The following is a 27,703-nucleotide window of genomic DNA, read 5'->3' as shown; positions in this document are numbered from 1 at the left end:
ATGAAGCCTTTATATATATATATATATATATATATATATATATATATATATATATGGATATATAGATATATAGACATATAAATATATGAAAAAGGATATATGAAAAAAGATATACAGCTGCAAATCCTCTTAAAAAAAGTAAGATACTTGTCTAGTGTACTGTACTAGGACAGTGGACATGGGTGAAGGAGGCAGCGATAAGGCCAGACACCCTTCAGCTCAGCGGGGACAGAGCTGCCTCATCTCACAGTTGGAGACAAAGTGGCTCCGTTCTGCGGAAGTGGGGCAGCTGAAGCATCCAGCTAGTCCACGGCAGACCGGAGCAGGCCGATGACATCCTGAGGCCTCTGTCTGCCGCAGCTGTACGTGGACAGAGGATTGGGGTTTTTTCCCCCCTCAGAGAACGTGCAACACTTTCGACAGAGCAGACTGGAACATTTGTGAGGTCAGGGGCCTGTTGTGTGAACAGAGCAGGCCTGCCTCTCTCAGCTCGTCAGCGGGCTTTAAGGACCAGCTCATGAGCATCCATCTCTGTGCCAGTGTGTGCCAGTGGGAATAAAGGACAAGGTCATGGCTGTCTCTCTGTACATGGAGATGCATTTTTCAGTCAGGGCCCTGCCCCTCAAACATTAGACTATGAGCAAGATACCCTGATCATCTTCATTTCATTTTTTGCATCCTTTTTTTGTTTCATGATGACATTAAACATGGCACTGTGGCATTTACAAATTCAGCGTGAATAGGAAATTTTAATACATTGCTGATGATAATCTGGCTGACAGTGGAATTTTATTTCATTCCTTCCTTGACTGGAGAGTAAAAAAAAACTATGCAGCTTGTGGTGTTTGTCCTGCTTCAGTGTTGAAATAATGGCAGCCTTTCCGTCCGACCTGCACCGTATGGGAAATGCATGCAGCCATTGGACTTGCCGAATCATTTTGCATTTGCTCACTCATCTCTAAATGACTCAGATCTCTCCCTGTGTGACAGTTGAAAGCTGTACCTCTGCTGTTCAATTGGCTGGAACAGGGAGGAGTCTGCCCCAATGCGGGTCGTGCCCTGGGTTACTAATGCTGCTTTTGACAGAATGTGTTTAGGTGTCCCTGTGGATACCGATTAAGAATCGAGCTGTTTGCTCCTAGAGTGTGTCTGATGTATCTGTTGGTTTTGGTGCAGTTTTGTACGTGGTCTCTCGTACCCCTAGAGAGAAAAGAGTCAAAAATGAAACAAAACTGTTGTTTGAGCTACCTCATTTTATTCAACCCTGCACCATTCACAACTTCCCACCCATCCTCAATGTTAATGTCGTACTAAATTAATGTTTCAGCTGCATTCTGAACCCATTTACAGAGACATTTCTACCAGGGTGCTGTTCAAGTGTAGTTCTACACTCTTGAAAAAAGCTACGAACACAGACCCTTTGTTGATCCTTTCCTAGATCCTCTGTATCCAGCAGGTATCCCCCATCCCTTTTAATATAGTCTTTTCTTGCCTCTCTGATTTTTGTACTATTCTTTTTTCACCGCCCCATATTAACGTTTCCCCTGCAAGACTGAGGCACTTTGACCCTATTTTGAACTTGAACTTACAGTAGTTTACATGTCCTCTCAATTCAGTGACCCCCCCCCCCCCCCCCCAACCACTGCAACCCGTCCCAGACCTCTCTTGCTTTGCGGTGGCACCATTTTTATTTTTGTTGTGGCTGGTGTGGCTGGTGATCATTTAAAGCTGTCATGCTTCTGAGAGAAAATAACTTGACTCCGTGTGTGCCACAAGCTTGTGATGACTTCGCGGCTCCTCTGTGGAGTATTACTTTGTTGAGTCACTTGGGAGTTCTGATCTGCGTTGAGTCCGCTTGTGGGCTTCAGTTGTAGGTTGTTCTCCAGCATAACAGAAAGCGGAACCTGAATGGAAAGCTTCATCAAAAGGTACCCCATAAATCCTGCGTTTTCCTCATACAGATCAGTAAGACTGATCCCCCACTGGGACTGACAGCAATTTCTAGTCTCTCTGGAAGTTAGGAATGCTCTTCATTTTTAAAACATGGTTCTGCTGTTCTTTGTGTGGTCTCTATGTGGAAAATCACACTTCTTATTTAATATGTACTTGGCCAGATTTCACCTAATTTGTACAGAACTTGTCTAAGAAATAAAGAAATTAGATCATATTTGAACTGTCACCCCAAAGTCTTACTCAGACTTAGAATTGACTTAATTATTTAAAACTAGGTTTTTTTTTCAAACTAATATGCAGTCTGTACTACTCACAACAAAATAATTCATTTTGAAGTTATTTTTGTGTTTGTTCACTAATCTTGTTTTTAAGTTTTCTGTGTATATTGGCTTTGAAATACCCCCCCTTTTAACCCATGATATGAAATATAGTTGAACCAAGGGGACTGCCTTTTATGTATCTGTTAGCCCTGTATTTAAGCACAGTGGCTTCAGTTTGGAGGATGAATTATTTTTGTTTTTGCTTTTTAATGCAATTTGTGCAAAAAAAAATTTCAGTATCGCATCAGACTAATGGGTATTGGATCCTTTATTGGATTGAATTCCTCTATATCAGCCCAGTAATTATCAGCTGTCACTGAACCAGCGTTTTGCTGGACCAGAAGCCTTTGCATTTGATTGTATCTCTGGCTCCCCCTTTCCTTGCAGTAGCTAGTTTGTGGTGGAATGGATGAAGTTCGTGTCACTATCTTTATTGTTAAGGTGCGGATGTGTTATGATGAGGAATTAGTCTGTTCTGTCTTCATACTGGACAAAATGCATTAGCAGTTCTGAGCAAATCACATTTAAATCCCTTATAAAGGTGAATTTTTTTTTGCTGTGACTAACTATATCATTTTTTTCCAGACTAATACATTTAATGCAACATAGCAAAACTAAAATACATCATAATTACCACACAGAATTAATAGTCTTTTGTTGACGTCACCATGTTTGCTCTGCAAACTGAATAGACCTCTATAAATGTTTTTTTTTTTTTGTTGTTGTTTTTTGGTTTTGGAATATCACAGAAACTAAGATACACTGCACACAGAAAGAGTCATATAAGCAGCACTGACCAACCAGTAGTGGATCTAGGCATATGCACACACACACACACACACGCAACATACTGCACTCTCTCTTACTCAACAACGCTTCTACTGGTATTTATTTTACCACATATCCTTCTAATCTCTCTCCTTATTTTCTCCTGTGTTGGATGGTTCTTGATTTAATTTGTTATTTAACTGTATGGTTTGTAAACGAAATGAAATAAACTCTCGCACCTTCATGTGTGGTCTCTTGTGCTGGGTAGTCTGATGATGGATGACTGCTGTTTTAGCTGTGCTGTGGAAGAGGCGTCGGAGCTTGTCACAGAGTTAACTCCAGGATGATATTTTATTACTTTTTTTGTTGTGGTGTTCTTTCAGGAGTATGGGTTAAAGAGCCAGGATGGTATTCCAGATGTCGCAGGTTTAGTTCCTGTGAGTGTACCTTTGAGTAAGGTAACACGGTGTGATTTAATAATGGGAGCTATAGAGGTCCCTATGAATGGTGGTTTCTGTTGAGCCAGTAAGGAGACACAGTAAAAAAGATGGACACACATTAAAATTGATGAGCTTTAATTAGTTCCATTATGACAGTGTCACCCGAAGCTGTTGCAGCTTCCTGGGTGTGCTTTCTGGTAGCAGCCTGCTGTTTGACGTTTTCCTTTTCATTCTGCCAGCTGGAACAGAAGATGAATCTGTTTACATCCGCAGGCAACATTACACTTAAGCTGGTGTCTGCTATTGCGGAAAATGTACACAGACATAAAGTAGAGATGGGGGAGTTCGACTTTTTTGCCCCAGTCTCCCATTCCTTTGCATTGCATGTCTGTACACTTTGAATGGAATATATACAACATTAAATGTTTTTCTTTCCCCTGTGTTATGTATTTAAATACACAGGTATACAGTAGTTGTCCACAACACAACAGAACTAAGACAAAACAGTGCGATCCCTGTCCAGCCTCCAGTCCTATCAAATGACACGCTGGATAACTTAACCTATAAAATGACACTTGTGCCATTCCAGAGAGGATCATAAAGTTTGTGTGACGGTGTGTTTCGGAGCTCACCTTTCCCCCTTGGTCCCGAGTGCGAATACGCAGCTTGTTGACCTGCGTCTCGGCCATCTCGGCACGCTCCTCTGCATCGTCCAGCTCGTGCTGGATCTTCCTGTACTTGGACAGGTTGGAGTTGGCCTGCTCCTCCTGAGGGTGGAACCACTTGGTTGGTTACACAAAAACAGAGCTGGTACTGTGGCATGTCACACATTCTTTGCTGGGAAGGGAAAATGGTATAGATTCTTTGTATTAAACCATGGGTCATGTTGTTTGCATACAAAATTAGGGAAGCGACTTGGATGAGAAGAGTCAAAGGATGTAAAAGGTACTAAGGTGCAGCACCAAAACAGGTTTAGCATCGTTTTGTTACCTCAGTTGCTCAGTTTGGGCAATGATTTTCTAGGGCCAACATACCAAATAAACACCTGAAGAACCTGTGGTGTAGAAACATTTCCTTTTTCTTAAGCAGACCACAGTATGTGTTCTCTTGAGGTGCACTTGGGACATACAGGTAGAGGGGTTAGCGGTATAATGCTTGGTGTCCGTTGGTGTGTGCGGTAATGCAGCAGTTGAACTTACCGCCTCCTCAGTTTGCCGTTTGTAGCTCTTCACCTTGGACTGCAGCTTGTCAATGAGCTCCTGCAGACGTGCCAGGTTCTTGCGGTCCTCCTCTGTCTGCAACAAAGACAACGGCAACAGCCCGTGACCCTCAGGTTAAAAACAGCTGCATGTCTGGTAGGTGAACTCAAGGAAACAATGGCCAGCCAGAGCCAGGATTTGAACCCATGACACTCAGGCCAAGAGCTTCTGCGTACCTGGTAGGTGAGCTCTTTGATCCTCCTCTCGTACTTGCGCACTCCCTTCTGGAATTCATTGCTTTTCTTCTGCTCACACTCAAGCTCGTTCTCTAGCTCCTTCACCTGAGAGGTTAGGGGTCAGAGGTCAGTGCATTCACTCATTTAATCTTTCATTTCTGTAACTGCATAACTGGTTAACAAAAGGTTGCCTGAGCCATTGTGAACAGGGATTGTAATGAAAAGAAATTTACATGTATGTAATTGTGTGTAAGGGAATCGTTCTCACCCGGCTCTCCAGTTTCTGGATCTGCTTCTTGCCGCCCTTGAGGGCAATCTGCTCAGCCTCGTCCAGGCGCATCTGCAGGTCCTTGATGGTCTGCTCCATGTTCTTCTTCATCCTCTCTAGGTGAGCACTAGTGTCCTGTTCCTTCTTCAGCTCCTCTGCCATCATGGCCGCCTGCAGGAGAGAGAGGGAGAGAGGGTGGGATTTAATCTGCTGAGCAAGAAAGGGCTGGAAGGGGCTTTTAACAGGTCCAACATGCTAGCTAACTAACAATTTCATTGACTAGTGAAAACAAAGTAACTCCTTAATCAGTGGAGATGTGGTGTGTTGTCAATCACTGGCTCATCCAGCATCTAAACATTTTGCTGTCATTTTGCCAGTAACACACCATGACTGATACATAATCAGCAGGTCACTGGTAATGTATCATAGTTGCCTCCATTTTTACGGTTCATGAGGCCTTGTTTGCCCATGTCTGTTTTTCCTCAGTCAGTGGATTTCTCTGAAGGAATACAGTGGCCACAGACATTAACCAGGGCTAATCCAGGTGTGCAGCCTTGTTAAAGGGGGAAATCAAGCTCAAGGAAGCTTGTCCTGTGATGTTAATGCATGTTCAAAAGACAGTGCCAGTGCCAATGACAGGCCATTTTAAAAAGCGTCACGCAATGACCACACGCACTCAAATTCTGACTGGGTGATTTGGGTATCATGGAAACCACCCAAATTGGGACCCACTAATACACATAATAACACTCCAATAAGAGTTACTCACATCCGTGATGGCCTTCTTGGCCTTTTCCTCAGCGTTGCGGCACTCCTGCACAGCTTCATCCACCTCCCCTGACAGCATGGACAGATCAGCCTCCAGCTTCTTCTTCTGGTTGATCAGACCTGTGTTCTGAGAGAACAGACAAGGCAAGGTTTAGTGACTGTGTGTCTGTGTTTGTCTGTGCGTGTTTGTGTGAGTGTCTGTAACACTGACATTTCTTGTCCCATTCTGACGAGATTTCAGATATGAGATACGTAACTTAGTGTGTAAAATATGCAAAGAATTAGTACAATTTATTATAAGCTGACTGGTGTGTCCGAACACAATTCATATCAACGGGAAAAACCTTTATCTGGAACTGACACCCCTTAAACTTCAATGCCCTCCCAATTCTTTCTCGCCCTCTCTCTTGCCCGAGGTGAGGCACCTGTGAGTGCAGCAGGTTGACCCTCTCGGTAGCCTCCAGCAGCTCGTGCTCGGCTAGCTTGCGGGCGCGGTCATTCTGCTCCAGCAGGCCCCTCAGCTCCTCCACCTCCGCCGTCAGCAGGTTGTTCCTCCGCTCCGTCACCGCCGTCTGCTCCTTCAGCTCCTCGTTCTGGTGGACCGTCTCGTCCAGCTCGATCTGCAGGTCCTGGTGGGGCCACAGGGTTCGAGAACAGAAAAAACATTTCGGGTCAGTGACCCTGTCTCTGCCAGACAGCTAGTCTGTCATCTCGTTGTCATTTAGCAGGCACTCTTATCCAGAGTGACTTACATAGGTTACAGTTTTTACGTTACCCATATATATCACTGGATATTTTACTGAGGCATTTCTGGTTTAAGTACCTCGTGTAAGGGTATAGCAGCAGTGGCCCGTTGGAGAATCGAACCAGCAACCTTTTGGTCACAAACTCTACTCCTTATCACTATGCTACAATGCCGCCTCATCGGTGTCTTTTAGCCAAGTGATATCAGAGAGCAGACAATAATGGCATTACAGCCAAGGGTCTGGTTTCAACCGCACTGTTTTGCTTCATTGAAATTACTTGTTCTTTGTCTTAAAGAGCACCAACCTTTCAGTGCCCAGATGTGCTTAGAATTGGGATGGTGATGTCTCAGATTAATAATGTCATAATGTGACATAATGTGTTATGTAATAATAAAGACAGCAACAAAAAGTAAGGATAAATAGGATAATTAATCACAGCATCATTCAGTACTGGATCTCCAACACACACTCACGAGAATTGCAAGGTACACAGCCCACTCCAGAAGAAGGGCAGATATCTGCCAGCAGCCTCTGATAGCTGGTGCTCTCCGTCTCATGTGAGTCACTCACCTTAATCTGGGCCTGCAGGTGGCGCACCAGCTTCTGCGACTCGGTGGCCTGGCGGTTGGCGTGGTTCAGCTGGATCTCCATCTCGTTCAGATCGCCCTCCATCTTCTTCTTCAGCCTGATGGCCTCGTTGCGGGACTTGGCCTCTGCATCAAGAGTGGCCTGCATGGACTCCAGGGCACGCTGGTGGTTCCGGCTGGAGGGGGTGGGGGGGTGGAGGCAGGGAGGATGAGACAGCCTGCCACACACAGGCTAGTGGCTACACTGCATTATATGATACGCTGCAGGCTGATCAGGGTTTCCCTGCTGCTGCTGCTTCTGATCTGTCTCAGTTCATCCGGAAATGCCCTTGTTCTCTTCTGTGAGGCACATCTTGACAGCGTGGCGAGGTGATTGAGCATGGCATTGTTACCCAAAGGTTTCAGGCTCAGTTGCTGGGGGGGGTCACCCTATTTGCTGTTGTATTCTCTGAGAGTAATGCTTAGCCTGAATTGCTTCAGTACAGTAAATATCCTATAATAAATAACCATATAAATGTGTAAATGATGTGTACAATGTGAGCTGAGCTAGAGGAAGTGACCTACAGCAAGAGCCTGGCGAAGACGCTCTTACCGGAGGTTGTCAATCTCCTCGTCCTTCTCCGCCAGCTTCCTGTCGATCTCGGCCTTGATCTGGTTGAGCTCCAACTGGATGCGCATGGTCTTGCTCTCCTCATGCTCCAGAGTGCCCTGAGAGAGAGTGAGATCCCAAATTCTGTATAATTCTGTATAATTGGGTTAAATGTAAAATGTAAGATATGCATAATGATTAATAAGAATATAAGGCCAAATAATAATAACTACATTGTGTAATATATTATCATTAATGATAACCCAAGGATGATGGTATACCTCAGCCTCCTCCAGCGCAGCCTGGATTTCGCTCTTCTCCTGATCCAGCCCCTTCTTGATCTTCTCCAACTCGTGGATCATCTTCCCGCCCTGGCTGATCTGGTCCGTCAGATCGGCAATCTCCTCTACAGGGGAGCAAGAAGAAAACTCATTAGGGCAAGACTCCCTAGGCTCATGTTTTGGAAGGAGTTACGCAAAGGGTTAACATGGTACCTAGTATGGTTCTTTGAGAATGGAATACCATGGGAAACTTTCTGGTTTGAGTTACCAGGTGTTAATCAATCATGCTTGTACATAATGCTCAGTGTGCGCTTAGTATGTCCCAGCAAACACTTCCCCTGGGGTTTGCTTTCAAATAATCTGTAACACTTCTAAACAGCAGAAACTCTCTTAAGTCCCCAAATGGATGTATAAGTTAAATGACGACTGTGCAGTAAGCTGCTGTTCAACATTCCTTTTTCATCCCTCAAGTTCTGTTTGACCTGGTTCATCGGCAGCCAGCAGTGTGATACCTTGGAGGTTCTTGTTCTCCCGCTTGACGGTCTCCAGGTGGTCGAGCGCCTCCTCGTAGGCGTTCTTCAGCTTGAAGAGCTCGGTGCTCAAGCCGCGGGACTCCTTCTGCGAGGACTCCAGCTCCGACTGCGTCTCCTCGAACTTTTGCTTCCACTCGGCCAGCACCTTGTCGAAGTTGCGCTGCTTTTTGTCCAGGGCGGCGGCGGCGGAGTTGGACCGCTCCAGGTCCACCACCAGGTCCTCGATCTCCGTCTGCAGCCGGTGCTTGGTCTTCTCCAGCGAGGAGCACTTGGCGTTGGCGGCCTCCACAGCTTCCTCTGCGTCCTGCAGGCGTGTCACCAGCTTCTTCCTGTTTACACACACATTTTTAAGGCATTTCTGTTTTCAGTGAAAAAGCAGTGGTGGGACTGTGCACCTTGATGAAATCTAATTTTCTATTTTTTTTCTGGTAATGTGTGGATGTTTATTAGTACCTACACTAAGACAGAAGGTCCATGAGCTTTACACAAATAGGACAAATAGCATTTTTGACCGCAACCAGGCAGCTGTCATAACAGCGCTGTCTCCTGCTCTCTTGTTAACTGAGTCAGATGAAAAATGCCAAAAAAGATAGTCCTTGGTCCATCCCCTTACTTACTTGGCCTCCTCAAGCTCCTCAGTCCTCTGGATGGCGTCAGTTTCATACTTGGTCCTCCACTGAGCCACCTCAGCATTAGCCTTGGACAGAGCACGCTGGAGCTCTGACTTGGCCTCCTGCTCCTCCTCGTACTGCTCCCTCAGCAGGTCACAGTCATGTCTGGAGGACTGCAGCGCGTGAGCCAGGGCGTTCTTTGCCTGTGACCCCCGACCACAAAGACTGTCAGCTGCATCACTTTTCAGGTGAGTCATTACCCACAGTTCCCCAGAATTAGATAAGGGTATCTTTATATGGTACAAGGCTCTACTAAATAGAGCACTGTAAACAGCGTAGCCACATCCACAATCACAGAGAAGGGCTTTCGAAACTGTCTGCTGTGGGATGGTTGCTTTTGTGTTTGATTACAAAGGGCTGTCCTTATGACTAAAATTACTTTTGTTTTCACATTAAGATCTGAATGGGCAGCCGTCACTGGCTAAGAAGACTAAGTGGCCACAAAATCATAAACAATGCATCAGTCACTGCAACTTAGGCCACATGGTGTGCAAAATCTTTCTCATACAGCGGTGACATCAAATGTCTTTGACATGCAAACAAAGATCATAGGTGAATTGGAACAATGAAAATAATTCAATTAATTTTTCAAACAAGGTAGACATGTGAATAATGATATTTCAGTATTGGCACTGCAGTCTTTTTCATATAACTTCCCCCTGAGCAGTGTTGACCGTGGTCCTTATTTGGTGAACCCACACCCAAAAACCTCTTGCTTATGCTGTCTCTGACCTTGTTCTCTTCCTCCAGCTGCTTCTTGAGCTCCTCTGCATTCTGGGAGAAGGAGTTCTTGGTGCGTTGCAGCTGGGTGACCAGAGCCTCACGCTCCTCCAGTTTCCTGCCCAGCTCACCTGCACAGACAGGAGGGGTGGGAACAGATGGTGAGCATAACCTGAAGTGTCAGCCTGGAGACGGTCTCCACCGTAACCATATCCATCCTTCCCTTATCCCTCTCTTTTTCATCATTCTCTTGCACCTCCTCTCCCTCATTCATTCATCTATCCCTCTGTCCCTCCATCCACCTCCATCAGGTCATCACTCACCACTCTCTGCCTGGGCTCTGGCTCGCTGTGAGGTGACTTCATTCAGCTGCCTCTGGAGCTCCTCCACCTTGGCTTTGGACTCGCTCAGCTGGTCCTCGTACATCCGGCACATCTTCTCAGAGTTAGCCTGGGAACGAAAGAGCAGAGTCTCAGTCTCTCTCACACACTCACAAACCTAGCTCCAATCTGTGCATTTTTATCCAACACTCCAACACACTGTATGGGATGTCAAAGACATAGTTTTTGGTCTAGTGGAGGCACTGGAGTACCATGTCATTAACTAAGAAGAGCTCAGTGGTACACCCACATATTCCACCCTTCCTAGCGCCAGCTCCTCCCACCTTGCTCTTGGAGAGCTGCTCCAGGTTGGAGGCCAGGTCGTCGGCCTCCATCTTGGCCTCGCTCCTCTCCTTCTCCAGTTTCTGCTTGACCCGCTGCAGGCTGTCGATCTGCTCGCCCAGCTCGGCCACGCTGTCCGCGTGCTTCTTCCGCAGGGCGGCGGCCGTGGCCTCGTGGTGCAGCATGGCCTCCTCCAGGTCCCGCCGCAGCTTCAGGAAGTCGGCCTCCCTCTTCTTGTTCATCTCGATTTGGGCGGAGGTGGCCCCGCCCGCCTCCTCCAGCCGCTCACTCAGCTCCTCCAGCTCCCGCGCTACGTCACCCCGCTGCTTCTCCACCTTTGCCCGCGATGCCCTTTCTGCTTCCAGCTCCTCCTCCAGCTCCTCTGTGCGCGCCTGGGGAGGGGGTGGAGAATGCCTCAGATTAAAAAAAAGGTACAAGAGCCCTTATAACACCTTCAAACCATTATACCAGCAGTCCTCATTTCCTACACCTACAGGTGAGAGGCAGAGCACTCCTTTTCAATGGTTCCTTTATCTGTACCTCAGTAAAGAGCCAGCTGGATAAAGAGGTTGCATATGAGTAGGTTATTCTCTGTGGTAAACCTGTAAATAGCATTGTTTGTTGCAAAATTATAAATTGTTCTGGTAAAGGGTATATGCTAAGATTCACAGCGTGATGGTAACAGCCATCAGTCAAACTACACAGCTCACCATGTAAGCATAATGATATGATTACTACATTTACAATGTAGTAGTACAAGTTCAAAGTACCATGCAAAATCTGCTGACATATCCCTGTCTGTGCTCTGCAGAAAAAAAAACAGAAGTCGCTAACCTGTAACTCTTTGATTTTCTTCTGTAGTTGAATCACCAATGCCTGCTCATCTTCAACCTTGGAGCTGATCTGATTCATTTCAAAGTCTTTCCTGATCACAGGAGGAAGAAGCAACACAATCATTTCAGGAAGGATCAGCTTACACATATCATCAGAGGTTTAAAGATCTGAGATGTAAAGATTTACCACCACCTACCTGCGTGTTTAAATATAATCACAATACATACATTTATTTGTATAAATTCTTAATAAGTCATATAAGTACAGAATAATGAGTAGTAAGGATCTCTACTCATTCATTTATGTCAGTCATTTATTTCCCTTACTGTGCTGTCACAGTGCCATCACCCACAGTCCTTGGGAGGGGAGCACATGCACTGTAGATACTTTTGCTGGCTCTGTTCTTTCTCACCATTGGGTGAAGGAGTCATATGACATCCCTTAACACCAGAGAAAATGTGTGTATATATCTTACTTTTTCAGTTTCTCTTCCAGTTGCTGCTTATCATTTTCCAAGTCCATGACAGACTCCATGGACAGTTTGAGATCCCCCTCCAGCTTGCGCTTGGCTCGTTCCAGGTCCAAACGCAACTTCTTCTCCTGTTCCAGGGAGCCTTCCAGCTGGGATGGGAATGGGGTTGGAGGGAGATACCAGGTTTTTAGGGTGTGAAGCTAATGCAATTACAAGTGCAACAACACACAAAGGTTACCAACTGATGGTTTCACTCACTCCTGAACCTCTTATCTGAACCTGAAGTCTGAAATCAACCTCTAATGTAGCCTGTATTGTTTCTCATTGCTGACTACTGATGACAAGATCATGTGACCCTCTAACATTTGAAAGGTGTCTGTAAGTTCTGACTCTCCACCATAGGTTAAACCTTGAACAAAGAGCAGTGCCAGGTGTACTCACGTCATCCACTTGTTGCTCCAGCTTGGCCTTGGCTTTGGTCAGTGTGTTGACCTTGTCCTCCTCGGCCTGAAGGTCATCCAGTGTCTGCTGGTGAGCCTCCTGCAGGGCCTTCTTCTCCTTGGTCAGCTTCAGGATGGTCTCATCCAGAGCTGCCATCTCCTCAATCAGGTTCTTCACCTGCGGAGGAAGAAGAGGAGGAGTGTGCATGAGGTTTGATCCCCTCTTCTGTGAACTCTGATTGTGTTGCAGTCTGCTCAGACTCTTTGTGTTTTCTTGCCAGCTAGTTTTCGTATCAGAGCTCACAAAGGAAAATCTAAGAACCCTGCATAGTTCATGTAGTGCATGTGAGGAAGAAAACGTGAGGTCTGACTAATCAAATATCATGGGGGGCCACAGGACATGCACCTCCCAGCTCCCCCTCTCACCTTATTTTCGGTGGCGTGCTTCTCCTTCTCCACCTTAGCCAGCGTGATCTCCAGGTCATCAATGTCCTTCTTCAGCTCAGCGCACTCGTCCTCCAGCTTCCGCTTCTTGGCGAGGATGCTGGCATTCATCTCCTCCTCGTCCTCCAGCCGCTCCATCAACTCCTTCACTTTGGCCTCCAGCTGGATCTTGGTTTTGATCAGCAGGTCACATCGGTCCTCTGCGTCTGCTAGGTTATCTTGCTCCTAGAGACATGAAACCAGAGAAAGAGAGAAAGAGCAGTGGCTTTATACTGTTTAACCCATAAATGCCTTCTTCACATTTCTGCATGCTCTCTAAACTAACAATGTTGTATTGGTAGTGGTGTATTTAGCATGAAAACGGCAATCTGTATGAAGCCACACCACATGGTGAGTTTCATATTTCTACACTCAGTGCTAAATTTCAGTTTTGCACATGAGGAGTAGTACTAGTTCAGAATTGAAAAAAAATATACATTTTTATAGATTGATAAAGTTCTAAATAATTATGTCTTCAATAAAATCCATCATTCTGTATATTAGTCCCAATGTGTCCAGGGGATATCCAAAGTGTCCCTGCTTGAATTACAAGTGCCCAATTTTTGGAGTCATTCCTGTAAGGCAACGATTCCCTACGCTGGTTGTGAGGGCACATAGCGTATGCTTGTTTTCCAGCTGAGCTGTCAATTAATTTGTCTGACTGATCTTGATCTGGATTTAACACCCCTCTTTTCCCAACTGAGCATTTAATCAAAACGGCTGCCGTACATCACCCAGGTGTGGTAAGTCACTCCCCAAGCCAATTCACTGTAAAGCACTTTGAGATCCTTGAAAAGTGACACTTAAATGCAATTTATTACCTGTTATTATGAAGAATGTGCTGTTAGGTCTTTGTAAGAGATGTGGATGGCTGGAGGTCAGTTGGTCCTAACGAAAGGGAACAGGTGTACTTACGGCCTGGAGCTGCAGGGACAGGTCATTCTTCTCTTGGATCAGAGTGACCTGCTTCTCCTCCAGCTCCTTGCGCTTGGCCTCAGACTTCTCCAGCGCCTCTTTCAGCTTGAGGAACTCCTCCTTCAGGCTGGCAAGCTCCTTCTCGGTGGTGGCGCTCCTCAGCAGGGGCTTGATCTTGAAGAAGAGCTTCATCCAGGGCCAGTGTTTCACTGCGTTAAAGGCACGGATGTTCCACTGTATGATCATCAGTGCCTCCCTGCAGAGAGGGGGAAGGAATTCAGGCACGTACAGAGGGGAATGGGAACCTCTACACAGATTGCGCTTCCTTTCACTAAGGAGAGAGGGACGTAATTCGAAGGCGCACAGAGAGGGTATGGGACCCTCTACACAGACTGAGCTTCCCTGGTAGGAAAGAATTCAGGGGTGCATAGAGTAGAAATGGGAACCCTTGTGCCTCACTGCAGAGAGAGGTAGGGACTTCAACTGCACACACACTGGAAGTGAGTACCTCAATACAGGCTTAGTTTCTTTTCTTATCGTCTCTAGTTTTCCTCTCATCTCAAATACCGTTCCATTGTTTTCGTTAACTTAGCTTTTGGGAGTTCATGTTTTTAGGCTCCTACAAGGGGTGCAAAGTGTTTCTGACTTTTTAAGGCCTTTAACCTCCCAGCGATTTAAAAAACAATCTGTGAAAAGATCTGGGAGCCTGACCAGCCATTAATAATTGATCTAAATTAACGCTGTGTCTCATCCCCCCAGATGCAGCTGGGGATGTGTCATAAGCTTTATTAGTGACTGCAGGCATGTGGGAGTAAATCAAACAGGAACGGCTGTCATAGTGCCACTCTGTGCTCAGGGCCAGACAAAGGTGAGGTGTGGGCCATCTGTTATTTAAAGCGAAAGTCCTGGCTGAAATAAGAGGATTTAATCCCCTACCACCCGGCAGCTATTCCATCTATGTGGTCACTTAAAACTACAGCCGTCTCAGACAAAAGGGGCCAGAGGCAATCAGAAGCTATTTCTGGGTGGGTGGGTGAAGGGGCGGTTCTGATGGCAAGCAGCTGCCGTCTGACTGCTATCACCACGGGCCTCCGAGGTCACTATTTTGACTAAAATGTGGGGGGTACCACCAAGGGACCACACACATGTACACACGTGTGCAGACACACGCCTTGCACACGCCATCTACACGTCTCCCTTCCCACCTGCTCAAACCCATGTCTGCAGTGTGCAGCATTAAATTTTTTTTTTCTGAGCGCTGCAGGATTTCACTGTAGGGTCAGTTGTAGTTTGAGCTCTGGCTACCTCATCTCTGAAGGGAGGAGTGAGGAGTATGGTGTGGTGGTGGGGGGACAGGGGATTCACCAAAGATGATTCAAATGATCCAAGTAACCGCTGCAGTCAGAATTCAGCTGTGTAAATGGAAAATATGCAAAACGATATAGGCTTTTTGAGCTTTTTGGGATATACAAGCAGCGTGAATGTTATTGAGATTGCTGCTGATGGTAGTACTGCAACAACAACCACTACTACAGTGCTACTACCAATAATAAAGAGATGTGAAGCTGTCAGTAGGCTTATATGGGGTTGTCCAATAAGCACCAAACAATTACTTTGGTAATACTGTGTAAGTATGACGATCATAATGGCTGTGCTTACTTTCTCTCCATCATCTTCTGCAGCTCCATCCTCATGATCTTGCCACGGCTCAAGGCCTGCAGCAGGGTCAGGACTTTGGCCAGACGCTCGTCCCTCATCTCCTCTAGCTGCCCCAGCAGGCCTGCCTTGAAGAACACCTGGGGGACAAGACCCAGACATCACTCGGTGCACAGTCAGTGTCTCTGACCCGAGACTGAGACACCACCCGGTGCAGAATCAGTGTCTCTGAGGTAAAAAGGTAAAAACCACTCTGTTCATTGTGTCTGAAAGTCAGCATTCTCCACTCCCTCTTTCCTTCCTGTTCTCAGAAACACTAATCTTAGATCACTGCTCTTTAAGGGAACCCTTGGGGCTGAGTGCTGGTTAGAGATCAGAATTGCTAAGGGGAGCAAGGAGTAAGGGACAGGATGTTTTTTCACCATATTTGTGGTTTCCTGACTCATACACTCCATCTGTATTTCCATCTGGTTCATTTTCTATACAATATGCTTTTCAACAGTACCCTGAACTTTATTCAGCTAAAGCATCAATACTTTTACTCCTTTTTTTAAATTTATTTGTTAACTGGAATATGACAATTTGAACTTCTTTAAAAATCTGGATATCAGTAAGTACTTCATATTGGGGAATGTGGTTGGGTATAGCAAGTGTGCCTGAGTTCATTACTGAGTGGACTGAGAAATGCTTGGGACGTCAAACCAAAAAATGTTCCCTTGGTTTATTTTTAAGATAAATGCCACTATAAGAGATATGTGATTTGCTGAAAGCATGTTATGTAGTGTACCATGTAGCCTCACTATCCCATTACTAAAGTCCATGAGGACACAGTGTGGTCGCGGTCACCTTGGTGTGGCCAAACTTGTACTGGTTGTGGTCGATGTCCAGAGAGCTCAGCAGCTTCTCGGCCGCCTTCCTACTATCCACAAATTTATCATCTGGGATGGCCTGGGGATTCAGAATGCGGTATCTGCAGGGGCAAAAAAGGTGGATTGACCTTTGCTCTGTTTTCGGGGGAGGTAAAGATTAAAAGTGAGGGCATGTGATGGTGATCTGATAAACTGCCTGAATATGTGTGTGTGCGTATGTGTGTGTTTGTGTGTGCATTGCACACATCTCTGTTTAATTCAGAGCAGGGGATCCAGCTGAAGGGTCTGTGAGTGTGTACACGTGTGTGTGTGTGCACATTCCCACTCACCGCTGTTTGAACTCTGCGTACAGGATGCGGTTGGGGAAGCCCTTCCTGCAGATGCGGATCCCCTCCAGCACGCCGTTACAGCGCAGCTGGTGCAGCACCAGGAAAGGGTCCATGGCCCCTGCGTATCGGAGATAGCCACAGCGTCACGCCACTACTCTTCTCACCTCAGATTATATACAAATATACTGATTATCACCAGTACACATACACATACACTCTCACAAAGAAAGCCTCTATGTCGCACACACAGACAGAACCAGTCACTCCCCAATACACCTCAATTCCACACACACAAACCCGCATGCACCCACACAGACATGCACGTACTCTCTCTTATACAAACATACGCATACAGTCATACGCATACACACTCACACCCACACGTATGAGTTGCTGGCAGCTGTTCTGGATGCCTGAGGCAGTTGGGAGAGTGGGTCCTGTACCTGGAGTCTTGGTCTCGTTGGGGATGATGCAGCGCACAAAGTGAGGCTGGGTGCTGCGCAGGTTGGTCATCAGCTTGTTCAGGTTCTCCTGCAGACAGACGGGCAGAAGGACAGAGGGCATGGTGAAGAGGAAAAGAGTGACTTACATAGGTTACAGTTTTTACATGTTATCCATTTATACAGCCAGATATTTACTGAGGCAACTGTGGGATAAGTACCTTGCCAAATGGTACAACAGCAGTGATCTAGCGGGGAATCAAACCAGGAACCTTTCAGTTACAAGCCCTACTCTTTACCACTGTGCTACACTCCCACCCCACTTCAAACCAATATGCTTTAGTCCCCCTGAGAGCTCCCTGCCTGTCGACTTACCTGGTCCCAGAGCTGGGCCGAAGTGCTGAAGAACAGAGGCAGCACAGACTTAAAGTGATGTTCATGTGTCAATTTCCCTAAACATCACTGCAAGTCTTAACTACCTCCCTCTCCACAGACGAGCCTTGCAAGCTTGGTGGGTTTGTCCAGCAAACCACTCTTCCCACCTGTAGCTTTCCAGCTGCAAACCCTCAGACATGCAGCTATGCCGTGTGTCACTGAGAGTGACTTAGAGTGACTGCTCTGGCTTACATTACTCAAGTGTCTCCAGTCATCCACGAGAGTGAGGCACACTCCAAACAGGGCAGGTGGACAACATCATCTTCAGAGTGATTCAGAGCTAAACTCCCATCATGAAGGTGCTGGTTAAGACAATGATGGTAAAGATGATGATGATTGTGATAAGGGTAATGAAGATGGTGATAATGATGATGATGATGATGATGATGGTAATAATGGTAGAAGGCTGAGATGACAGCCTTCATATGTGTGCTGGGGCCAGAGCAGTCCCACCTTGTGTAGCTGGGACACAGTCTGGAAGGATGCCGCTTTCTTTCTCTTCTCCTTTATTCCTGGTTTGTGGTCGGCCACTGCAAAGAGACACGCTGACATTTCAGTGCTCGGAAAACACGAGTAGAATAAATGGTTTTTCACTTCTGATGTTTTGCACTGATGCACGGTAGCAGAAATAAAAATAATAGTGAGCAACTGTGCCTACCTATATGATATCCATAACACCCTAAACCACTTCAGTTGCTTAATTGTTAGAGTTTCCTTCAAAACACCAGATGTTTGTGTGCTCATCCCTCAGATGCCATGCCAAAAGTGATGCTGCATGTAGTTTAGTAACTGTCTGTCCGACACTCTCTGCTTGCCACTCAGAATTATCTTGACTCACTGCACATCTTGACTCACTGCACAAAGGTCTGTATTGGTAAGCTTGCTTTCATACAGGAAGATTGCCAATAATAATCAATTAACTGCTATTATAAGGTTCTTAAGCCATACTTCATAAATGTGGATGAGGAACGCAAGCAAAACTATGTCATTAATTTTTTGTTTATTTAAAAGCATTCCAATACTCACTGAAGTAATCCATTAGTGAGCTCACAGTTGAATATTGAAATAATACTGGACGTCACCCCTACATTACCTGCATCAGAGCCAACGTAGTTCTCATACAAGCTGGCCAAGAGCTTGCCGGATGACTTCTGGAAACATGCCACCACTGTTTCATTAAGGGGGTCTTTGTTTTTGTCCAGCCAGCCACAAATATTGTATGGTACCTGGGGGAAAAAATAATAAATCAACAAACAAAGGAATTTCTCTACCACAAGTAAACAGCTGATCCACCAATGTGGGCTGAGCACACAGACACCATGTCCATTACAGACTGAGCGATATCAGCATTTTATTAATGGTGAATTAATGGTGACCTTAACATACTGCAGCAAATAATATCAAATAGACTGATGCCAATTAAAAAAATATAAGGTCCTAATTGTAGGATCATCTGCCACTTTGCTCAAATGTTTTTTTCAGTACTGTGTTATAGGAGGTCCCCGTATCCCATGATTGCCCTCTTTAACGACCCACACTCACCACGCCGGCGTAGTGCACCAGCTCAAAGTGGGCCTCATACTTGCGCTTCTTGTCAGGCCGTGGCTTTTGGAAGTTAGCCGACTTGCCGATGTGGTTGTCATACATTTTGGCTTTGAAGCTGTTATCCGTGGCCTTTGGGAACATGCACTCCTCTTCAAGGATAGACATGATCCCCAGGGGCTGAGGAAACACGTACGCTTGTTACACAAACACTGTTGCTCTTTACATGCCTTACACGCATGCTGCACACAATATACCTACACATTAAAGACCTGTTACATACATTACAGTGCCTTATACACCCAAGTCACACATTACATAATCTACAAAAATTACAGACAATTTCTCCACACAGTGTCCAGACATTGTACAGATATTATAGTATTATCACATTATCTTTCCTTTTAAGAATTGTATCAAATTCCTTAATAGGATTCTCTAATTAATTATACTGGTGATTTATCCTCCAATCCCTCTTTTACAGTGCTCATGCTGTATATCACTGTTTTTATCCATAAATATCCAAATATTTTTGGTAAAAGTTACTTTTTAACAGTAACTGGGAATCACAGATGCCCTGTGGTATAAACGCCACCACCATATATAAGCTGTGGTATACTAAGGGAGGACTGCAGTGCGTACTGTTGGGGGATTGATGCTTCATGAATCCTACCACATGTGGAGCTACCATGCGGTGTCAGTCACTGACTTGTTTAAAGCACTCGATTTGCAATCCACAGAAAAACTCTGTTGTCAAATCAGGGAATCACTGATAACACATTTTGAGGATTATGAAGCCTCTGTCTACATTCACTGGTAATAAGGCCTCCTGCTGGTGCATGTGTGAGCAATCTGCACCTTCTCGATAAGATCAATGCAGGCCTGCAGGTCCAGACCGAAGTCAATGAAGGTCCACTCAATGCCTTCCCTCTTGTACTCCTCCTGCTCCAATATGAACATGTGGTGGTTGAAGAACTGTTGCAGTTTCTCATTGGTGAAGTTGATGCAGAGCTGCTCGAAGCTGTTGAGCTGGAAATAAAGAGATAGAAAGGTGGGGGTTTGTATGTGAGGTAATGCAAGATCAATTCATTAAAACCCAGTGAATTTCTTTTTTTTGCCCAAGAGAGGAACTTACATCGAAGATCTCAAAGCCTGCAATGTCCAGGACACCAATGAAGAACTGGCGTGGCAGGGAGGTATACAGGGTCTTGTTGATTCGCCCAACCAGCCACTTGAACATGCGGTCGTAGGTGGCTTTGGCCAGAGCACCCACCGCATAGTTCACCTACACCACCCACACACACCCAACACAAACACCCACAAACAAGACAAATGGTGTCACATGGTCTCCCACTGTTGCCTGGATACCTCACTGATTCTACAGAGCCTGTTGATTTCTGTATCTCATGGCATCAGCTATTACCAGTGTGAAAGAACCCTGACTTTTAATCTAATTTACAAGCAAATATGAGCACTGATGAGAAACTCATAAGCATACATATGTATGTATATGTGTATGCATGTATATATGTATGTATACAGATGTCAGAGGAATACAAAATGCCAACACAGCATCTAAACATTGGTACAGTGGTACAGAGGCAGAAATCCCCCATCAGCACCATACAACATTATATAAGTACCATTTTGGACACAACTTTTATTCTTTATTTTTACTGTTTTCCACATTTTGGAAATATAATAAATACACTGGAACTATAAAATAACACAAATGGGATGTTAAACAAATCAAAACTAATTTATATTTTAGATTCTTCAAAGGAGCAAAAAACTATTTTTAAAAATACATTTTTTGGAAAGAAAATCATACATAGGCATTATCAGGCATACAACAGCATCATGGGATCTCTCACCTGTTCGACATTCTGTCCCTTGACGACATACTCATTTCCCACCTTGACCCGGGGGTGCAGGAGTCCCTTGATGAGGTCAGCTGAACTGACCCCCATCAGGTAGGAGGCCTTGTCCGCACCTAGACAAAAACTTGGTGTTCAGACCATTACACGACTAAATTAGGAATACTGAACTAAACTGAAGAAATGTGACATATAAACTTGAAACTGAACTAAAGTAGAAATAAAATAGTTTTCCCTAACAAGTGAGTCTCTGCTAAGGTTGTTGCAACTGGCCCACAAGGTTTAAACATCTCACACAGATCAGAATCTCTCTAGCCTTGTGCAAACATAGTGAAGAACAGATGGCTGATGACATGTTAGTTTTCACTGTTATGTAATACTGTATAAAAGTGGTTAAGGAATCTACCAAGAGCTGGTAGATTTCATGCCCAGGTGCCATTGGACAAGTGAGCAAGGCACTTAACCTTAACAGTAAATACACAGTTCTACAAATTCCTAATAAATTAAGAGAACGTATGAACTACCATTGCTTAAGGTCATCTGCCAGCCAAGATAATGCATAATGTAACGGGTAGCAAAAAATTTGATAAGAGTTTAGGCTGCATTCTATTTGGGAGGTTCTGGTTCTGACTAGGCACTATTAGGCGTGTCTCACTTTCAGTGCCGTCAGCCTCGGCTTGCTCCTCTCTCTGCTTCTGCTTGAACTTCATGTTGCCGAAGTGCATTATGGCACCCACTATTTTATAGCAGCCATACTTCTCTTCAGCACTGAAGCCCAGGATGTCCATAGCATTCTGGGAAAGGAAGAAAAAAGAAAACTTGCATCAGGTTTGCCATTTCAAGAGCAGTGCTATGCCAGCTGACCTGACCAGAGAATTCATCTGGACAGCCAGTCAGAACTCCTGAAATTCCATTCAGTCAAAACTGTTCATAGTGGGACAGCATGGCTTCATGAACACATGAATGTATGGAGATATTTTGAACTATTGTTGACCTACTGACTTGAACTAATCACTATTTTGTAAGGGACAAAAGATTCTTTTGGTTGAATTTTACATGTCTGTGACTGACAGCATAAGCTCAACCCATTAGGGGGATCATGAGGGGGACCCTCTCTTCATTAGAAGCAAATTTTTTTCCAAAACTCATGAAGGGGATGTCATCCTGTATTTTTTATAGTGGCTGCTCTCAGTGTTACACCATTCGTCTGAGCTGTCCTTACATCTGTGGCCAGCAGCTCCTGTCCGTCATCCAGGTTTTCCACTGTGGTCACTCCCTGCGAGCAGAAGTGGTAGTCATAGGGGTTGGTGGAGACCAGCAGCATGTCTGCAGGACAGAGCATTGTTAACTGGCAGCATGTGCTTTTGTGCTTTGACAGACTCGATCCCGACTCAGGGAAGTGTTTGAACTCAGTGCATCTTTGCAAATCTCTTTGTGCATTGTACTTCACTTCACATGTATTGTATTTGAGCTATAAATGAATGGTCTATATTAACTATTGCAGAGATAATTCTAAATGGGTGGGGGCGCATGACAAGCACAGAGGCATTTCTCATTCTGACAGTGGATCATTCCTAAACGTTCCTACCAAGAAGCTCTGGCTTCTTCTGGGACATGATCTGGTAGTAGATGTGGTAACTGCGCTCTCCGGGCTGCTGAAATATCACTCTGGATTTTTCCAGAAGATCTACCAAGAGAATAAATACAACACTCTGAACATTTAGAATGAACAGAAAAATACTTCAAGTCTGATAAAGAGTGGATATTCAACTGTTTTACATTTATTTAGTGACAGTTCTCCATAATAACAAATTTAGTATTAAAATACAGGTGGCATTCAACACACAAAGTGGTATTAGCTTGTATAAGTGATAAAACTTATATAACTGATACAACTAGTTTATACCAGTAACATCCACAACAGTTCCTTTCTTATTAGAAACTGGTTAAGTCATGATGATAAAGAACACTGCATTATTGTCATTTTGGAAAACCCTGGTCACAGCACTCTTGGCATTGATTGAATCATTCCTGTACACTACACTTACAGATGTCAATATCAGCAGAGGCCAGTTTCCCTGAGGGACCGAAGTGAATTCGGATGAACTTGCCCTGTGGAGGGGGGGTGGGTTCAGGGGTGGGGTAAGAAGGGAGCAGTTAAATATTTAATATTTAAATACCTGAAACTAACTTTTTGGTCCCCTCAAGCTCTGTATGGAATTCCAGTTGTAAATTAATTCATGATTGAGTAACTGAGTAATGAAGTAATGAAGAAACCCTTGTTCCTCAAACTCACAAATCGGGAGGAGTTGTCATTCCTCACAGTTTTGGCATTGCCAAAAGCCTCCATGGCCGGGTTGGCCTCGATGATCTGGTCCTCAAGTGTGCCCTGAGAGGGAAAGAGAGAAACAGAAATCATACTGGGTACTCACTAAGACAGGAACAAGAGGTTTTGAATATTTCTTAATAGTTAAATGGTACTGCTACTGCTATGGTGCCTTTTTGTTAATATAATATTCTTATTCTTGAACAGCAATATTACAAATAAAATAACTTACCCCTGTTTTAGTGGCAGGCCCCTGTAAAACACAAATGTTGCCATAAATAAAGATACATGTCTCACAGAATCCATTTGTTATGATCAAATAATGATACTTCGTGTACTGATAATTTAGGTTTAAAAGTAACATTTTTCAACAGTTCATGAGAGAACATGCAAAGGTTTTTAAGAAGAAATAATATTTAACAGATAAGCAGAAACATTAGAAAACCACTTCAATGATGTTAAATTTAATAATCCGCTGCTAATACTAGATTATTTTTGTTAATTAATGAACACCTGATTTTGGCAACATACCTCTGGTACACTATTTTAAAGCTTGTGTACACGGCTTTGTATTTCTATTGGAATGAATGGAAGATGAGTGGACGAGACAGGTTTCAGGATGAAAAATGGATATAAAACCAGGACTGGGGTGAAAATCAAAAAAGGAGAGAATTCAAGATGTTAATGACAAAATATATTAAAAAGAAAAAGAATTCAGGAAAGGAAGAAAGGGGTGGCAATGGTTGGGAAAAAAACGGACTGTAAAAACCACAGGGGTCAGCAATAGGTAATAAGACAGTAAGAGCAGGGCTTTACAAAAAAAAATAAAAAAAAGCACACGCAACCCTTAAAGGTACAACACTGAGCAAGCCCTCAAAAATAAATTAAAGTGAAGAGTTAAAAATTGATAAAAAGGATGGGTGGGAAAAATAGGCAAAACTGTAGAGCATTTGGCCTTACTCCTTTTTTGGTGACTGCTTCACCCAGGGCAGCTACAATGGCAAAATACTGAATTACACGTTTCGTGTTTACAGTTTTGCCAGCACCGGATTCTCCGCTAGGTGTGGTAGACAAAAAATATGTACAAAACAACAAAACCAACAAAAAATTCACAATTAGCCACATGCTGCAGCTGAACCAAAACTATGTATCCAGAATTTTCATATAAAAGAAAAATAATAACAAAAATATTTCAAAAAGCAAAAAAGCACTGCTTCCAAAAACAACACAAATTTTAATTCTAATAAACAGAGAGAGACTGCAGAATAAATAAGAAATTTAAAAAAATCAAAAAGGACATTTAACGATTTTTTCAGTATCAGTATCAGTATGTTTGACCAAAAATATTAAAGTTTTAATTAGGACAGTTCCACATACCTCCCGTGCACATAAATAGTCTAACTTGCTAGCTACATGCTTTCTAACATGCTAGTAGCTAACAATCTCACAGCTGAATTAAGCAATCATGGGAGACTGAAGCTTCATGAACTCCTTAATGGGTGCAGCTACCCATTCTCAATTTCTTAACGGTCTGGAACCAACCACTTTTCTCAGATAAAAAAAAAAAACAAAAACAACTAATGATCAGTTCACATCAGAGTCACTGGTAACACAGGATAGTCCCACCCACTTTAGCCTTCATGAGGTCTACATTCCCATCACTTGAATTAAAGTGGGGACGGGGTGTAAGAATATTCAGTGCCTATGAACTGGACTTACGTGATCAGCATTGATTGGTTCTCTCGATCTGTGGGGAAACATCAGCAAAGCATTGTCAATGTAAAACCATAGAAAACTTTTCATCTGGTGCACTGTCCTCACCCATGACTAATTAAGGAGACTAATCTAATTAAGTGTCTCACTTGATGGATGAAGTCCAAAAGGCACAAAGCAACAGAGTACAGCAGTTACAACAAAGGCAGGTCTCTTACTGCGCAACATGTCATTGTAGGCATTGTCAGCAATGGAGTAGATGTGGGGAGGAGCCTCAGAACGGCGCTTTCCCTTGTAAGCAGCAACCACAGGAGCAGTGTAGACCGGCAGCCACTTATAAGGGTTCACCGTCACACAAAACAGCCCAGAGTAGGTCTGCAGGGAAAACAAAAACATTAATTTTATGTGTTAAAGAATGTAACAGAGCCTTCTTTGACAGGCAGGTCTCCAGTTTTTCAATTTACAGATGTTGGGACAGTTTCTGAAATGGGTGGGGTTATGAGGGGGGTTGTTGTGGAATGGCTCTGGTGAGTCAGAGCAGGGGGTATTGACAGAATTCATGCATTCAGATGGAGCATTTAAACCTAAGGCTAATGGCTAATGACATGAATCTCCTGACTTCTTTCTGTCAGGTGATCCTTTAACATTCATTCCTGTCTGAAACGTGAATGGGGTGGCTGAACTCACGTATATCATCCAGTTGCTATAGCGACGACGCAGGTTGAAGAGCACGGACGCCTCATTGAGGTGCGTCAGCATGGCCATGTCCTCGATCATGTCAAACTTTGGGGGGTTCATCTGCTGAATGTCGTTCTCCTTTACTGTCAGGGTCTGGTTGAGGGGTGGTACAAACAGTTCGTTTGGTAGCATGAGTTAACAATTACAATGAATATATAGGTATGATGCTGCACTGTATTTATCTTGAGGCATAACTTCAACTCTGAATTGCAATGGAAAATGGATAGCAAAACAAATTTGAATTTGACTATATGTATAAGTCAAGCCACTGCACACGGATCTACATAAAATCTGATTTATTAACCTAAATCCAGATTACAGGGCTGGTTTTGTTCTAAGATTCTACTGATTTGCAATTGGAACTGATTCCAGTTGGCTCCAACTCCTGAAAACCCCTAAATAGCCCATTGTGTTATTAAGGGACATATTTTGATTACAACTCTCCAAAAACACCTGCAAGATCAACGAGTCCCGCTCACTCACCCTTCCATCCTTAGTTTCGACGATGACTTTATCACCGCTAATTTCCTTGATCTCAATCTCGATGTACGCCTCCTTCTCATCGGGCACCCACGCTCTCTTCTTACCTGAGCAGGGGAGGGAGAGGAGCCGTCATTCAATGCGCAAAATTGTGGATGGAGTTCTTTGCAGGATTGCGCGCTACTTCAGAATCATGATTGCGTTCTCATCTCTGTTAGCTTCAGTTTCAGTCACATGACCCCAAACGCACACACGGTACACTACCACCAACTGTTTTTCATTAATATTTAATTTCTGAAATAATATGTGTAATGTGTGTTTTGATATACATATATAGTTCGGCTAATGAAACAGTCATGAAGTAAAAAAAAAAAAAAAACGACCACGAAAATCTGGTTGTTGCTCCAGTGTGTATTTAAAAATCGCGAATTATCGCTGATTATTTTAGCAGAGCTGTAAACATGGGTACGTGCTACAGGTTTTCTCTGACACTACCGTCGAACGCCACGGTCTGTACAGCCAAAAGCTCCAGGTCTGTTTTGCGGAGGTAGTTTGCAGCTTCTCCAAACTCTTTCATATCCAGTAATCGGGCCATGGTGGCAGTTCCGCAGTCCGACCAAGACACAGTACTGACCCACCGGCAGGAGACTTTTCAAAAATCCCTGAAAAAAGGAGATGCACAAAATTAAACTGTTATTCGGTTTTTGACATTATTTTGCCTGCCTGCTATTACAGCCACTCTCATATATCTGCGGTATTTTAATCTGCTTGAAATCTTGCAAGCCAGTCAACTTTGAAAAAACATTAGAATTTAGTAGAATGGGTAGTAATTCCGGATAATAACAAGACATGCGCAGATATTTTAAGTAACAAAATGATACACACGCTGTATCTGAATCCAAGTAACTGCATCTAAATACTATTGGATGTAAACTGTTACCCTCTCTGTGTGGAGGGTTCACGCATGCTTGCGACTAAGGTGCGTAAAGAAAATTATGTGAACTGCCTTTACTACAATAACGTTTTTAATGTTTGTTGTTAAACCTAGATAACAAATGATGCCCACAAATCCGGGAATCTACAAAACTGTAAGCAGTCTAAGACCCACGCGCAGCGTCAATAGGCTGGGTGAAGCACAATGCACGGACAGCCAGGTACTAACCTTAGAGCGCACACAACGGATTGGACCGTCGGCATGGGGCGCCCCCCTTTTTATTGTCTCCGTCAAGGTCAGGGTTAAGGGAGATATGTCAGAAATTCCCATGTGTTACCTCCTACTCAGCCTATTGGTTCTGATCGTGTGTCTCTATAGACACAAAAGGCAAGCAGCGTTTTTATCTGGCCACAAACCTAAGCCTAAGGCTATTTTTATAACGGTATTATATTATAGCGGGGATTACTGCAATCAAAAGG

At 44.2% G+C, this 27,703-nt stretch overlaps 1 protein-coding gene across 2 annotated transcripts; it reads right to left on the bottom strand.

Moving 5' to 3' along the window:
• Positions 1 to 3,653: 3,653 nt before the first annotated feature.
• myh7ba (myosin, heavy chain 7B, cardiac muscle, beta a) lies at positions 3,654 to 26,948 on the bottom strand. Of its 2 annotated transcripts, XM_036532179.1 has the most exons (42): positions 26,786 to 26,948; positions 26,294 to 26,397; positions 25,760 to 25,903; positions 25,291 to 25,447; positions 25,079 to 25,106; positions 24,320 to 24,416; positions 23,592 to 23,612; positions 23,330 to 23,422; positions 23,082 to 23,145; positions 22,622 to 22,720; positions 22,256 to 22,359; positions 21,689 to 21,827; positions 21,031 to 21,149; positions 20,292 to 20,441; positions 20,015 to 20,185; positions 19,157 to 19,336; positions 18,708 to 18,840; positions 18,068 to 18,144; positions 17,183 to 17,270; positions 16,740 to 16,857; positions 16,388 to 16,511; positions 15,545 to 15,681; positions 13,886 to 14,141; positions 12,914 to 13,156; positions 12,489 to 12,665; positions 12,051 to 12,196; positions 11,576 to 11,666; positions 10,744 to 11,133; positions 10,403 to 10,529; positions 10,092 to 10,210; positions 9,306 to 9,502; positions 8,668 to 9,017; positions 8,156 to 8,280; positions 7,878 to 7,993; positions 7,269 to 7,461; positions 6,378 to 6,581; positions 5,954 to 6,079; positions 5,185 to 5,355; positions 4,917 to 5,021; positions 4,681 to 4,776; positions 4,114 to 4,248; positions 3,654 to 3,720 (listed from the first exon to the last, which is right to left on the bottom strand). In XM_036532179.1, the coding sequence occupies exons 1-42, from the start codon at positions 26,883 to 26,885 to the stop codon at positions 3,709 to 3,711; spliced, it is 5,826 nt and encodes a 1,941-aa protein (XP_036388072.1). In that variant the 5' UTR covers positions 26,886 to 26,948; the 3' UTR covers positions 3,654 to 3,708. The 2 variants fall into 2 exon arrangements, with proteins under 2 accessions (XP_036388072.1, XP_036388073.1); XM_036532180.1 differs by lacking the exons at positions 24,320 to 24,416; positions 25,079 to 25,106; positions 25,291 to 25,447; ... (1 more) ...; positions 26,294 to 26,397; positions 26,786 to 26,948 and adding an exon at positions 23,891 to 24,243.
• Positions 26,949 to 27,703: the final 755 nt, after the last annotated feature.

This window comes from Megalops cyprinoides, chromosome 6, assembly GCF_013368585.1.
Source record: "Megalops cyprinoides isolate fMegCyp1 chromosome 6, fMegCyp1.pri, whole genome shotgun sequence".
In the NCBI taxonomy this organism is placed as follows: Eukaryota; Metazoa; Chordata; class Actinopteri; order Elopiformes; family Megalopidae; genus Megalops; species Megalops cyprinoides.
This window is presented reverse-complemented; position numbering and strand designations above follow the sequence as displayed.

Coding starts and splice junctions, on each gene's coding strand:
- myh7ba (XM_036532179.1), bottom strand. CDS start 26,885: ATGGCCCGATTACTGGATATGAAAGAGTTTGGAGAAGCTGCAAACTAC. Junction 14,142..15,544: donor CAGAAGATGATGGAGAGAAA/GTAAGCACAGCC, acceptor CCCTCTCTGCAG/GGAGGCACTGATGATCATAC. Junction 5,356..5,953: donor CCAAGAAGGCCATCACGGAT/GTGAGTAACTCT, acceptor TCTCTCCTGCAG/GCGGCCATGATGGCAGAGGA.